The sequence below is a fragment of the Plasmodium relictum genome (genome assembly GCF_900005765.1).
Source record: "Plasmodium relictum strain SGS1 genome assembly, chromosome: 4".
Lineage (NCBI taxonomy): Eukaryota > Apicomplexa > Aconoidasida > Haemosporida > Plasmodiidae > Plasmodium > Plasmodium relictum.
In genome coordinates, this window is record NC_041682.1 from 27137 (window position 1) to 42985 (window position 15849).

Below are 15849 nucleotides of genomic sequence, written 5' to 3' on the forward strand. Positions count from 1 at the left end.
ATGTAAATTTCTAACTTTTACGAAAACATTTTTATAAATTTTTTATAAAAGTTTAATAATAATTTTACTATATATTTTAATTATGATTTTTATTTATTTATTAAAGCACACTTAATTTTTATTTTAATTATGTAAATGTATTATTCTCATTTAAAAAAAAAAAGAAAAATTGTTTATAAAAATTAACAATTATAATTAATATAATAATTATTTAATTACAAAATGAAAATGCATATATTTTCTTTGTAAGTTATTTTAATGATATGTTATAAATAATTATTATATATTTTAGTTGCATGTTTAAAATTTTCTGACATATGATTTATTGTTAAAGCATTTTAAAGAAATAATGATATCAAATTTTTGTTGGTAATTGATAATAAATGCCATTTTATTCAACATTGTTATCATTTCTACATATTTTGTTCTACTTATTTATTTTAACATAAACAAAAATAACAAAAATTATATTGTTATTCTTTTTATGAATACCTCACATACTAAAAATACTATTTTAATTATATTTTTAAAAATTCCCATTTTATCTTTTTTTTTAACGCTTTACATAATTAACATTAACCATATAATTTTAATATCGAGAGCAATTTTATTTCAATGTTTTTTTTGTATTTACGAATGAATTTCTTTTAAAAAATATAGCAAGCATATCTATAATTTTTATCTATCTTATTTACATTAATAATTAAAACATAAAATAATAATTTTTTTGTGATACGAAAAATGAAGACACAAAAATCGTAAAATGTTTGTTACTCAAGTAAAAAATTAAAAAAATATATCGAAATGAATGATTCTTAAAAAATCGAAATGTCGATATAGATTAATCGAAGTTATAACAACTTCAAACATAATTCTTAGATTATTTTTTTTCTAACATTTTTCTCTCTTTAGAACTTAAAATTTTGTAATATAATTAAATTTATAACTGTTATTAAAAAATGTAACTCTTAAATGATGTAATAGATCAATTAAATAAATAAAATAATTCAATTGCATGCTTCTAATATAAATTTATTCTTTTAACATTAAAAAAAATATTTTATGGTAACTATAACTATATTTATGTAAAAAAAAATTGTGAAAGTATAAAAATTAAGAATAAAATAGTATTAATATTATACAATAGTACTTATATTCAATTTTTGTATAAAATTTCTTATGTTCTTTTTTCTTGTTAAATAAAAAGAGAAACTTCAAGAAAACAAAAGTGTACAAATAGAAAAACAGTAAATGGTTAAAAAAATGAAACAATTAAAATACTTTAATAAAGGTTTTAAGTTCACCACAAATATATATTAAAAATATATTTTAATGTAATTTCATAGAACAAGTGATACAATAAAAATTTATCAAAATAATAATATATATCCACATAAAGGCTATTATTTAAAAAAAAATTTAATATCCCTAATTTAAAAAAAATAAAAAGTAAATATTTTGTTTATATAAATTCAAAAAATATATATTTCAAATAATATAAATGACTATATAAAGTTTTATGTTTTTTTTTTCTTTGATATTTAATTATCAATTTTATATAAGAATAACGACATTCTCATAAATTACACTAAAAAATAAATGTTTTTAAATTAAAAAAAATCTTTTTTTAACCTTAAAATATAAGTAAATATGAGCTCTACAGAATCGTTAATCTCTACAACAGTTCTTAACAGCTATAATAATTCAATTACAGCTAATGATACTTTTCCTGTGATGCCAACAATTAATAATGATTCAAATCTAACTATTTGCTTACTGATTTTTGCTTTTTTATTTGTTTCATTTTTAGTTCTCTTATACATTTGCTCTTTTCATGTAAGTTAATATATAAATTTTTATTCATTTCTTCTATAATTTTTTTTTAATTTTTTGTATAAGTTTTAATTCCATCAAAATAATAAAAAAAACTATAAATTTAATTATTTTTAATATATGTTTTAGGGAAAACTAAAACCGTTATGTAAAAGATGTTTCATATGTGAATTCGGAGGATCGGATACATTAGAGCTTATTGATTCCGAAGAACTCAACTTTGATGAAGAATATGGAATGGAAATGGTAGATATAGGAAATGATAATAATATTGAGAATACAAAGGAGACAACAGAATGTTAATTTATTGATTATTCGTTCAATGACCTTGCTAAAGCATTGAATAGGTAGATCAATAAAGGGCATGTAGAAACGTCTCTACTATTTTGAATTATTTGCAAAAGTGTATTTATACTACTAGTACGTAAACTTTACATACGTAGTTTATATAAATGAGTAATTATTGTGTGAAAGGCATTTATTTACTTTAATAAAAATATACCCTTATTTTTATTAAAAATTTAGATCCTTACTGAAATTTTTATGTAAAAAAGTATTAATTAAAATAAATAAATAAATTTAAATTATAATTATTAACTGTATTTAAAAAATATGTAAAAATTAAATATTAATAAAAACAAAATCCTTTTTGTTTTTCTTTTTACCTCTAATTTAATTTTTATTTTTTAAAAATTCAATTTAAAAACAGAAATTTACAAAAACACCTGAAAAACTATTATCTTCAAAAAACAAAAAAAAAAAAATTCTTTATTCTCCTTAATCTAGAGAACGTATGCATAACTGTATATTTTCCCCATGAACCACCAGCTACTATTTTATAAAAGGATAATAATATCTTTTGTTAACCAAATGTGTAAGTGCAAAAAAAAATGAATTTGCTGAATAAAATTATTGCGAACACATTTTCAAAATCATTATATTTTAATTATTTTATACATTTTTTCACTTAAAAAATTAGATATGTTATATGTTTTATAATTTAATTTATATTTTATTTTTTTTTGATTTTTATTATTTTAAAATTATTCATATTCTAACATTAAAATAAAAATGAAAGTTTATTAAATTATCCATTAATAGGTTTAGTAATTAATTTATCAGTGAACAAAGAAAAATTATATACCTTTTTCTAGTTTGATTATACGGTAGTACATGCTAATGATTTCATTGTAAAAAAAAAAAAAATCATTCAATAAAAATAGGCAAGTTTCATAAATATAAATATTATTTAAAATTTTTATTTTTCATAGTATAGAGATTTTCTAATACTAAAACCCATTATTCGATTAAAAAACAAATATAATTAATTTATATTTCAGTATTATGGGAATCCTCTATCTATCTAGTACTAATATTAATATAAATATAAGTGTATATAATTGTCTTTTTTCATAAATCTTAATATCAATTATCAAAAAAAAAAGGAAAAATTTATATTTCACTGCTATATATAAAAAAATTAATTAACTAAAGCTTTATTTAATTTATTTTGGTTAATAATCTAAGTATAAATTTAGTACACTGTTGTATAAAACAAATGAAGAAAGTCATATTTTACACATTTTAATATTTTTGTAATACTCTGAAAAAAGATTGATAATCCTTTTATTAATCATGTTATTTCAAAAATTTTATAATTTTTATTAAGTCACAAAAAATGTATATTAAAGTGTAGCATTTTATGTGATAATTTTCTATAAACATTTTTTATTTTATATGTGTGTAACATATTATTGATTTATTAATTGAATGATCTACTACTTTTATAATTTATTGAACAATCAAATTAATAAAGAGAACATAAAATATTTTTTACCAATACTTTCTATTATAAAAATTTTTATTATAAATAATATATAATCTAATATAATTGTACTAATGATCAATAAAAAGCATTGTAGATCTATTATACTAAAAAAGAATACAATATAGTTCAAAGTTTCATTTTTTATGTAATATATCTGAGGAAAATATATACACTAAAACGCTTAAGATAGAATTTATAAATCTAAAAATGTATAAACTAAAAGAAAATGTATATGTATATGATATTTTTTTTAACTTTTCTTTTTTAATACGTCCTGCGTATATTAGCATAAATGATGGATAAATAATAAAAATGATATTAAATAGAAAATTAATAAAAATATAAATATAAGAAAAGTTTATTTTAAAAATAAAATAAATTTTGTGTTAAATTATTTAGTATAATTCATAATTAATTATTTATCTTTTGTAATAATTAACATTATAGTGAATAAAATAAATAGAAATTTCTTTACATACTCTTAATAACTTGCCTATTTAAACTACTAAAAAGGTATTAAAACGACTAATTAATAAATAAACTACATAATATGAAATAAAAAAATTATTATATATGAAATATACAATCCTTTAGTTAAAATTATATTATTATCCTTAATGAATTAATTTGTAAAGCACTCAAGTAACTTAATAAAAATTTCAACTTGTTTTTACTAAAACTTAAATACTAAATATCTACAAATATTTATTAATATAATATATATATTATCTTTCATAAAAAAACTAACTTTTTTAAGTGATGAATATTTTATCTCTGTGATTTATTAATTGGACACTCAATGACTTGGATAAAAGTAATGAATATCCAAGTTAATAAAGAGCAAATTTTTAGGATTCCTTTATAATTTTGTATTATAGACTTTATTTATAATACAAAATTAATTAAATCACCTTAAAAAAAAACATGCAAAAAAAAATTAAATAAAAAGGACATAATATAATTATAGCCCAGATGCATCAAAAAAAAAAAACTTTTATTAGATACACTAAGTTGATCAAAGTTCTAGTAATCTAACTTTTTGAAAGCAACGGTACTCTTAGATAAGACATAAAAATTTAGGTTTTAATAATTGTTTAGTATTATTAAATTAATTACGAACATATATATATATAAGTTTTATTAAGACAAACCTTAAACTGTATATTAACTAAGGGCAGTGAATTTATTCATTGGTCACTCTGTTTATCACGAATCATTTAAGAATTAATTATCTAATAAAAACTTGACCATTGTCTCCTTTATATATATAAATAAATAAAAATCATTCTCCAAAATAAAAAAAATGATGTTAAAAGAATTAATCATAATTTTTTCTTTTTTTTTTTTTTTTTATGTACACATTGCCTTAAACATTTTGCATGCACTATTAAATCTTTAGATATATCACATTTCATCCTTTGAATGTTCAAAAAGGTTGATAATATTTATCATTGACCCATTGCAGATGTGAAAATTATATCTATAAATATTCTTATAATTTTTTTAAAAATTATGCACTTTTTTTTGTAAAACTGTATATGGAATTATAATTTTTGTTTAAAAAAAAGGTAGCATTGTTTTTACTTTAATATTAACTCTTAGTTATAATTCAATTTTTTATTTCTACAGTAAAACAAATCGGTATTTAAAAAAATGAAGATACGATTCTAATATTTTTTTATATCAAAATAATTTCTTTTAGAAATATAATTCAATCAAATTACGCTACAAATAAAACACAAACAATTTCATTAATGCAAATGATATATTTTAATTTAAATAATAAACTTTTTAAAATATAAATTTTTTCTTTCTTCATTATCTAAATTATATAACAGTATATTATATTTACAAATTAATGTATCATTGAAATATGCACATATTAATTTATCAATTATCTGTTCAAGTACTTCTACTGTATATTAAACAAAAAAAATTATTAAAGATCATATAGAACAATATCTATTAATTTTATCTATTATAAAGTTACTTTTTATAGATAATATATAATACTTATTTAATTATTCTATATAACATAAAATAAGAAATTTATTTTATATTAAAATTTAAAATCCCTTAGTAACTTTTTAAGTAAATATTTCTTTTATTTTTAATAGGCTAAGAATTTATAACAGCATTTATACTGTTTAATAAAAACTCTTATTTACTCTTATTAGAAGTTAAATACTCAATTTTACAAATATTTGATAATATAGTATGCATATAGAATTTGCAATCAAATTTTAGCTATCTTAAGTGATAAATTTTATCTATTTTTATTATTAATTATTCATTAATTAATTATAAAAAAAAATTTTATTAAAAGTTTTTATTGTTCATCATTATATATTGATTTATTAAATAAACATCTTAATACTTTTATATTACTTTAAAAAGTCAAATAAATAAAGAGCACGTAGATACATATCTACTTATTTTGCTAATTGGAATATTATAATTACCAAAATTTTTTAAACATTTATAAATTATACTTTATAATAATTTTATTATTTATTTATATCCTTAGTTAATATATTTACACTTCAAAGTTACTATTATTCATATACTATTGATTAATAAAAAAGTTGTTATTAACTTTTTGTAAAAATAAAATGAGTTACCAGTCAGGGAAATAGAAGTCAGCCATGCATTGACTTTAGTTAAAAAAAAAAAAAAAAAATAACTTTATATTTTTTTTTTGTTTATTTTATTATACATACATCTTTGTAATTAAAAAAAAAAAAAAATTAAAATTATTTTTTTTTTTTTTGATTGTCGATTGATATTTGTTCGAATTAAAAAGAGAATTAATTTTTGTTACATGAAAAACTTAATGAATGAAAAAGTATAAAGTTTACGTTATATTCAATATATATTTTTTTTGAAATAACATTAAATAAATTAGAGTTTTTAATTTTGTTATCTGTTATAAACTGTGTGCGTGTTTTTAATAAAAAAAAAAAAAAACTAATTCTTTGAAAATAAAAACTCATTTATAACAGTTTAACATGTCTATTAAAAGATGTAGTAAAATTTAAATCAAATTAAATATTATTCATCATAAGAAACCATTATATATATAATAAAAACAAGTATATATATATTTAAAAACGTATATTTATTTATACATGCTCTTTATTAATTTGTTTATTCAATACTCTAGCGAAGTCATTAAACAGGCAATTAGCAAATCAACACCCTAAAATAATTTTTACTATTTATATTATTATTTATTTTTATCAAAATATTTTATACGATAATTATTTTCATAAAATAATTACTAAAAGTTTTTTAACTTTTTTTTAGTTAAAATAAAATAAATATAAAATATACACACTTTTATCTTCTATGAATTAATTCTTTTTTTCAAGATACTTCACAAGAATTTTATAAAGTCATTTAAAGTATAGCTTTTTATATTAAAATTTAATCTTAAATATTTATGTAACAAATTTAGCTTTAAATAAAAATTCCTCAAACACTTTTTCTTTTTTACTTATAATATTTCCCTGTTTAATAAAAAAAAAAAAAATCTCTCCTTTACTACAATGAAAACCTAAATTTCATATATAAAAAAAAATTATAAAATATTAATATAATTATATGAGCATTAATTAGAAAATTAAAGATTACAATTTTCTTAATTTCAACATATTAGTTCCATGTAGATTAATTAAAAAATTTTCATAAAAATAGTTTGTGATAACAATTTACAGAAAAAAAATAAAAAAAAATTAAGCATATAAATCCCAACGCTTCTAAAAATAATAATCTTCTACAAAGATCATTAATTCTATAGTTATAAAAAAATACACCAAACATATATATTTAATAATTGATTTTAAAATGTAATAAAAAGCAATATCACTTATTTTTATATTATATATCCTTTTCTTTTTATATTTAATACACTCTAATATTATTAATAATTAATTTCTCCTTACAAGGTGTTAGAATCATTCATTTTTAAACCTTAATTAATTAGATAATCTTCATTTATATTCAAATTCACATTTTCAAAAGTTTTATTTATAGATGCAATTAATTTTTTACTTGATTCTTTTGTCACTCTTTCATTTAAACTTTATTCTCAGAGAAATCAATTTTCTGTAATGCCTCTATGTTCTTTTTTTCTTTATCGTAAATATTTTTATAAAAAAAAATAAAATTTTCTTTGAACTCATAAAAATAAAAAGATACATAGTCAAAAAGACTACAAAAAAAAAAAAATTTAAAGACATATTATAAAACTTTTTATCTCTTAAATAACAATGAGAATTTTTTATTAAACAAAAATAAAATAACATAGAAAAATAAAAACTCTTTATAATATGCATTAAATATATATAGCATTTTATTTTTGCATCCGCATAATATACTATATATTTATTCTAATAAAATATTTTATTTTATTTCAATTATTCAAATTTAAGATGTGTAAAAAACAAAATTATTTATTAAATATTAAATGTGAGTACATTATATAGATAAACCCTCATTATTCTCTCAATAATTAAAGATGTGTAATTATGGAATAATATTAAAGTAATCTATTTAAAAAAAAAAAAAAATTATTACTAATTATTAATAAAATTACATAAAATATTTTTTTATCTGTAAATGTAAATTACAGAATGCTTTTCTACGAGGCCTTTTTGTTTCTTTCTTTTTATTAGATTTTTTTTTTTTTTTTTTTTTATATTTAAAGATACTCTTTTATTTTAGGATTACTATATTAGTTTTTAATTATATTTTTTATTTAAAGAATTATTCTTTTCAACTATGAATTAATCTTTTGTAAACTAATATACAATATTCAAATAAAAGAGTCATTTATTTAAAATTTTTATAAAATCTTGTCATAATGAAATTTTATAAAGATGAAAAAAAAAAAAAATGGATAAACCTTTCCATTTTGTAAGTATTTGATGTTTAAACTATTCATATTCAAATATTTTATCTATCCATGAAATATAAAATAAATATATAAAGAATCCTGCAAGATTTTATCCAAATAAAAAGTAAAATATATAAAAATACAATGAAAATATAGCCTTTTAAAAAAAATTATATAATTAAAATCAATAATAAGAATAAAATTACTCCATAATTGTTCTACTATTGTTTCTTAATTATTTGTGAAATTAATGAACTCCCTTTTTTTATTTCTTTATATGTTTTACAACAGTCGAAGCATATATATATATATATATATATTTTTTTTTTTTTTTAAAACATATTTCGTAATTTTCAGCTCCTAATAGAAAAAATTCAAATGAAAATAATACCTGATATATTTAATATATATTTCTATATTTATCATATATAAGTATCGGAAAAGTAAAAATAATAATTTCATTCATTTTAATATATAAATATGCTTATGTTTATTTATACTTTATTCTTATGTGTTACAATATATATGAGAAAAAGAACTATTTAATAATTCTCAAATTTTTTAATTATATATATATAATACTCTTGTTAATTTAAAAATTTTATTTAAATAAAAATTTATATGATAATTTTATTCTATTGAAAAATTTAAATGTAATTCCTAAAAAAAAGTGTTTTCTTACCCCAAAAAAATAAAATATAATGTTATAATTAAATATTGTACAAGAATTAAAAACATTTAATATTTTGTTATCAAAAAAATATATTTACTATTTAATACTTTATAATAAAAGATAATAAAAAAAAAATTATTTCACCTTTTATATTATTCTTTTTAAAATATTTGAACTACATATTTTATAAGAAGTATTCAAGTTTATATATTTTTATTTAAAATATTAAAGAAAGTATTCATAAATTATTTAATATTAATAATTCATTCATCATAAAGTAAAATAGAAATTCTTAGCCATATAATTATAAAAATAAATATACACAATAAGAAAAGAATCAAAATGAAAATAATTTAATTATAAACAATAATAATGAGGTTATTTATTAAATCAAAAAGACATCTTTTGTTTTTATTAAGAAACATTTATTTAAAAATTGAAAGTAAGAATAATAATAAAAAAGTATCAATCCGAATAAAAAATGTAATAAAAAAAAAAAAAAAAATAATTTTTCATTTTCTATATTTTCTAGTGGAAACTAACAAAAGACAATTTGTTTTAAAAAAATTAAACATAATTAAAACCCATAAGATTTTTTAAAGAAAAAAAAATTATATATAATATTAAAAAAAAATAAGTCTTTCTAATGTAGTAACATATATCAAATATTTAATATATATATACATATTTATGCTTAATTATTAGTAGACAAAATTTTAAATTAAATATTTAAAATTTGAGCCATGTAAAAAAGCTATTAACCTCTTTAAGTGAGAAAAAAAAAAATTATAAATATAAAAATTTCTATAAATAATAATAAACTAAAAAAATAAAACTAAGAGATGCTTATAAAAAAAAATTTTCAACAAAAAAAAATACACTTTAAATCGTTTTTATTCTACTTAAAAGAACAAATAAAATTTATATGGATTTTAAATTGAAATATGGGAATTGATTATGTGTTAATTGAAAAAACAGAAAAAAAAATTAAAATGATATGTTTTCATATTTTAACATTTATATTCAAAAAGAGTTTTTTCTTAAAATTAAAACTATTAAGAATTTATAAAATCTACAGTTAGAGTAAATTTTATAAAATATCAAAAAACATTTTTTTTTTACTTTTTTTTTTTTTTTTTTTACTTATATTTTGTAATATTAATACCATTTTTATTTAATTTTTCTTTTACTATTATTAACGTGTATTTTTTTTATTTTAACATATATATATTATCTGAGTATTTTTTGTTTTTTTAATCAAATTTATATTCCTAAGAAATTTTTTTTTTTTTTTGGCAAAATAAATGTATAAATGTATATTTATACAAGTCATTTTTTTTTTTTAAATTCGACACATTTAAAAGTTAATTTTTTAACTACTCAAGTGTGTTTATATATATATATATGATTTTATATTTTTAGAAGATATTTTTATGTTTAATTATAGTTATAATTTTTCTTTATTTTTATGAGTAAATTTTTAACATATATTTAAATTTCTAATTTTAAGTGTATTTCTTTTAATTTAATAAATGAGTTCAACAGGAAAAAAGCCATTTAATGATGATAGTAACGAATATGGAAGAAAAAAGAAACGCTTAAAAAAGCTAGCAAGTAATTTATTCGATGATGATGATTATGAAGAAAAAGAAATATCCAATAAAAATAATGATGAAATAAAAGATAATAATAAAGAAGATAATTTATATGAAAAAAAGGTATTAAATAAAACTAGTTATGATATAAAATCATACTTTAAATCTAGTTCAAAAGATATAGAAGAAAAAAGTTCAATAAAAAAATCAAATACAAGCGATAATAAAGTTGCTGTGAAAAATGTAAATGATTATTTTAACATACTACAGAAAGGAAATAAAAATATAAAAAGTGAAGATATAAATTCTAATGTAAAAAAAGAAAGGGAAGAAAATGATATAATAAGTGAAGACGGAAATAAAAAAAAATTTATATCACCAGAAAAAAATAAGACAAAAGACGAGAATAATCAAAACTTACCAAGTTTTGATTATTTACCATTTAATAATCAAAAATTTGTATTAACAGGAGTATTTAAAAAATTTTCAAGAGATGAACTGCAATCCAAAATAAAGGAACATGGAGGAAGTGTAATGACAGCTGTATCAACAAAAACACATTATCTAATTCATGGAGAATACCTAGAAGATGGAAGACTATATAATGAAGGAAGAAAGTATTTAAAAGCATTTGAATTACAACAACAAAAAAAATCAAATATTAAAATATTAAACGAAGAAGAATTTTTAAAATTGCTTCCGGAGGAAAAAAAAGATGATCATATTTCAACTGTTAATGAAACAGGAAAACAAGAAATTACAAAAAATGAAAAAAGTGATATATCAAATGAAATATCTACAGATACTAATTATAAAACAAATAAAACTGGAAACAATGAAGTGGACAATGAAAAAATCCTTAATCAGTTATGGGTTGAAAAATACAAACCTAAAAATATAGATGAACTAGTAGGAAATAATCAAAACGTTTTAAAATTGCAAAACTGGTTAGCTAACTGGGAAGATGTATGTATTAAGGGAATAAAAAGAGAAGTAAAAAAAACATTCCGAGGAATTTTTGAAAATGTAAACGCTCGATGTGCTTTATTAAGTGGACCTGCAGGAATTGGGAAAACAACTACGGCAAAGCTGGTATCTGAACAATCTGGTTATAATGTCATTGAGTTTAATGCGTCAGATGAGAGAAATAAGGCTGCGGTTGAAAGAATTAGTGAAATGGCAACAGGTGGTTATTCTATAACTTCAATAAATAATCGTAAATTAACAAAAACTTGTATTATTATGGATGAAGTAGATGGTATGTCAAGCGGTGACAAAGGTGGAAGTACAGCAATTTTAAAATTAATAGAAAAAACAAAATGTCCTATTATATGTATATGTAATGATAGACAAAATAATAAGATGAGAACTCTAGCTAATAAATGTTATGATTTAAAATTTACCTTGCCTCAAAAAAATAGTGTTGTTAAAAGACTGTTAGAAATATGTAATAAAGAAAAAATTATGATGGAACCAAATGCTTTAGAATTATTATGGGAAAGTACTCATGGGGATATGAGGCAAATGCTAAATACTCTACAACTATTATCTAAAACTTATACAAGAATTCAATTTTTAGATTTGAAAAAAGAACTTAATAATTCCAATAAGAATGTACAATCTTTAGCTAATCCATTTGAAATAACACTTAAGCTCTTAAATTTTCATGAATCATCAAAATTAAAAATAAGAGAAATAATGGATTTATTTTTTGTTGATTATGAATTAATCCCATATTTTATTAGTGAAAATTACACTAATGTTTTTAATGACAATGATAAATCAGCAGGTTCTTTAAATAAATGGAATGCATATTCTCAAATAGCTTATGATCTATCTTTGGCTGATAAAATAAAATATAATATGAAAAGTACTATGGATTTCTCCTTATTGCCACATTTTTGCATTTTATCTTGTGTGTGCCCAGTTATGCGAATAAAACTACTAAAATCTTTTATGTCAGGTAGAGTTAACTTTCCTTCAGCATTTGGAAAGATTTCTACTTTTAATAAAAATAAAAGATTACTTAATGAATTATGTTTTAATTTATCATATAAACTTAATGTATGCCCAAAATATATGGTTACCTCTGGATTTTTAAATTATATATACTTTAAAATTATGACTCCATTACTTAAAAATAATACAAATGAAACAATAACATTTATGGAAGATTACAATATTACAAGAGAAATGATAACCGAACATTTACCCTCTCTAAGATTATCAAATCAAGAAAACTTATACGAGAAACTTGATTCAAAAGTAAAGTCTTCATTTACTCGTTTATATAATGCTTCTCATGTTATTAAAAATGATCCTAATTCTTTAAGAAAGACTTTTAAATTAAATGAAAAAACTAATATCTTTAAAATTAATGAGTATGGATCCGATGAAGACATAGACAACTTAAGTGACACAAAAGAAGAAAAAGATGATGATTTATTAATTAAAAGTAAGATAGATAAAAAGAGTACTATGAAAATTAAATCTGCAACGAAACCCAAAGCAGTTAACAAAAATATAAAAAAAAAAAAATAATCAATACATAACACATATATATATAGTATTCATTTATCCTTAAAAATTTTTATGTGAATTATATTTATATTTGTTATTGATTTTACTTTTTCTTTTTATAAATATATTATTACATAAATATGTATGCATACTCTTAATATCAATATAAACGTCAATTTTTAAAAATATATAAAAATAATTATTTTATTTCATGATGATTTTCCAATATACATATATTTTTTTTTAAATTCATATTTAATTTGAAATATTATTTTTAAATTTATACACAACTTTTCTTTATAGTATAATTATTTTTTTTTTTTCTAGTATTATTTTATTATATACTTTTAAAAAATACAATGTTTATAATATGTTGAAATGCCGGGAAAATGTAAATAATATACTAAAAAAAATAAAAATTTTTTAATTATGTTATATTCCTTTTTAAGTTTTTAATATTTTATTCTTTTTTTTTCTTTTTTTTTAAATTGAGAAAGTAATATTGTTTATGGCAATTTTTTTTAATAAATATATATTTTATATATTAATATATTTTTCTCCCTGTATTGTATTGTTCTCTTTTTATTTAGAAACACATACATTAATTTAATTTAAAAAAATTTTAATAAAAATTTTTAAGAATATTCCATTTTAATTTTTATTTCATTAAGCCTTCAATAAATATAGTACCTTTGTTACTTGTATGACATTTATGGAAGATTAAAAAAAAAAAATTCTTATTTTAAAAATTAAAATACAGTAAAATATTAAAGAAAAAGGAATTTTCAATATTTTATTTGATTATAAAATTATAATCTTGAATTTTATTAGTTTATACAATAAACAAAATTAAAAAAATTAAAAAAAAAAACATATAGAAACTAAAATTTTATTACATAATAAAAGATAACATGTATTAAGTAAAAATGTATGCAAAACTAAATAAATAATGACTAATACTGTATTTTTTTTATGTAAATTAATTTTATAAAGACAAGATTAAAATTTTTTTTTTTTTTATACTGTAAAAATTAAATATAAATTCAATTTTTTTTTGACATATTTTTATTGCTTTATTTTTTTTTTTTTTTATAAGAATATCATGAAATAAATCATTTTTGTATTTTTTCTCTCTTAAAATATATTTTTTTTATTCTTCTATTTTATTCAGATATATAATAAATTATTTCCAAATATTATATATTTACAATTTCATTAACATTTTTTTTGTTTTTTAGTTTGATGCTATTGTAAACATTATATACTTAATTTATGTATCATAATTCAATGTGAACATATATATGCTTTATTTTTGTTTTTTCAAACTATTTTTTAAAAAGTTAATTACTTAAAAAATCGATGAAATTTTTATATTCAATTTTACTTAATCTTAATAAAATATTATACTATTTTTTAATTATAACTTTTTCATTTAAGAATAACACTTTTTGTTTTGATTTAACTTTAACTAAAAGCGAAAGAAATGCAAATATTATAAGATTGAATAAATTAATTTCTATTAAAAATAATATCTCAAGACGGAAATCAGAAAAATTTATAAAAGATGGCAATGTAAAATTAAATAATAAAATTGTCATAAATCCAGGTCAACATGTTGATATAACAAAAGATAGCCTAAAAATTTGTGAGAAAAAAATAAAGATTGAAAATATAAAAAATTTAATAAATAGGAGCAAAAACAATGAATATAAATGGATTGTTTTACATAAGCCAAAAGGAATGATTTGTACTGCTAATGATGAAAAAAATAGAAAATCAATCTTTTCTATTTTTCCTAATGATTTATTGGAAAAATATCGTTTCGTATCAGTAGGTTAGTAAAATATAACTTTTATATATAGCTTAATAGCTTTAAATCAAAATTTTGTTATTTATTAATTACATGTATCTTGTTCATATGCAATTTTTAAAGTAAAATAAATGTCAAGAGAAATTGTAAAAATAAAATTATAATTTTGATGACTATTATAGTGAAAAAAAAAAAAAAAAAGGAACAAAATGAACAATTATAAAACTAAAAAAAAATAAATTGATAAATTACCATCTTAATAATAATGATGCAAAGAAGTATATATAAATAAATTTATTTACATATTATTTATCCATATATATAAATTAAAAATCTACCTTACCAATATATATGTTATTTTGTTTTGTTATTATTACTTCTTGAAGGAAGATTAGATAGAAATACTTCAGGTGTGCTATTACTAACGAATGAATATGAATGGGTTAATAAATTGACACATCCAAAATACCAAAGAATAAGAACTTATAGAATATATATTGAAGGACCAATTAAAATGAATGCACTAAAAGAGTTAGCTAATGGTATATATTTAGAAAATGATAACAATGAAAAAGAAAAAAAAAAAACTCAACCAGCTTTTATTGAAATAATTAGAGAAGAAAAATTAAAATTAAAAGACCAAATAAAAAAGATAAGTATATTAAGTATCAGTATAAAAGAAGGAAGAAATAG

General features: G+C 17.7%; 3 protein-coding genes across 3 annotated transcripts; all 3 read left to right on the plus strand.

The window, feature by feature from the left end:
- Nucleotides 1-1650: 1650 nt before the first annotated feature.
- PRELSG_0400300 (hypothetical protein) lies at nucleotides 1651-2136 on the plus strand (the record flags this gene model as incomplete). The annotated part of the gene is made up of 2 exons (XM_028680138.1): nucleotides 1651-1836; nucleotides 1963-2136. The coding sequence occupies 2 exons, from the start codon at nucleotides 1651-1653 to the stop codon at nucleotides 2134-2136; spliced, it is 360 nt and encodes a 119-aa protein (XP_028531664.1).
- An 8627-nt stretch (nucleotides 2137-10763) lies between these two features.
- Nucleotides 10764-13367, plus strand: PRELSG_0400400 (replication factor C subunit 1, putative; the record flags this gene model as incomplete). Its single annotated transcript, XM_028680139.1, has 1 exon — nucleotides 10764-13367. The coding sequence occupies one exon, from the start codon at nucleotides 10764-10766 to the stop codon at nucleotides 13365-13367; it is 2604 nt and encodes an 867-aa protein (XP_028531665.1).
- A 1338-nt stretch (nucleotides 13368-14705) lies between these two features.
- On the plus strand, nucleotides 14706-15180 carry PRELSG_0400500 (pseudouridine synthase, putative; the record flags this gene model as incomplete). Its single annotated transcript, XM_028680140.1, has 1 exon — nucleotides 14706-15180. A coding segment is annotated over one exon (475 nt), but the record flags the coding sequence as incomplete, so codon positions are not given.
- Nucleotides 15181-15849: the final 669 nt, after the last annotated feature.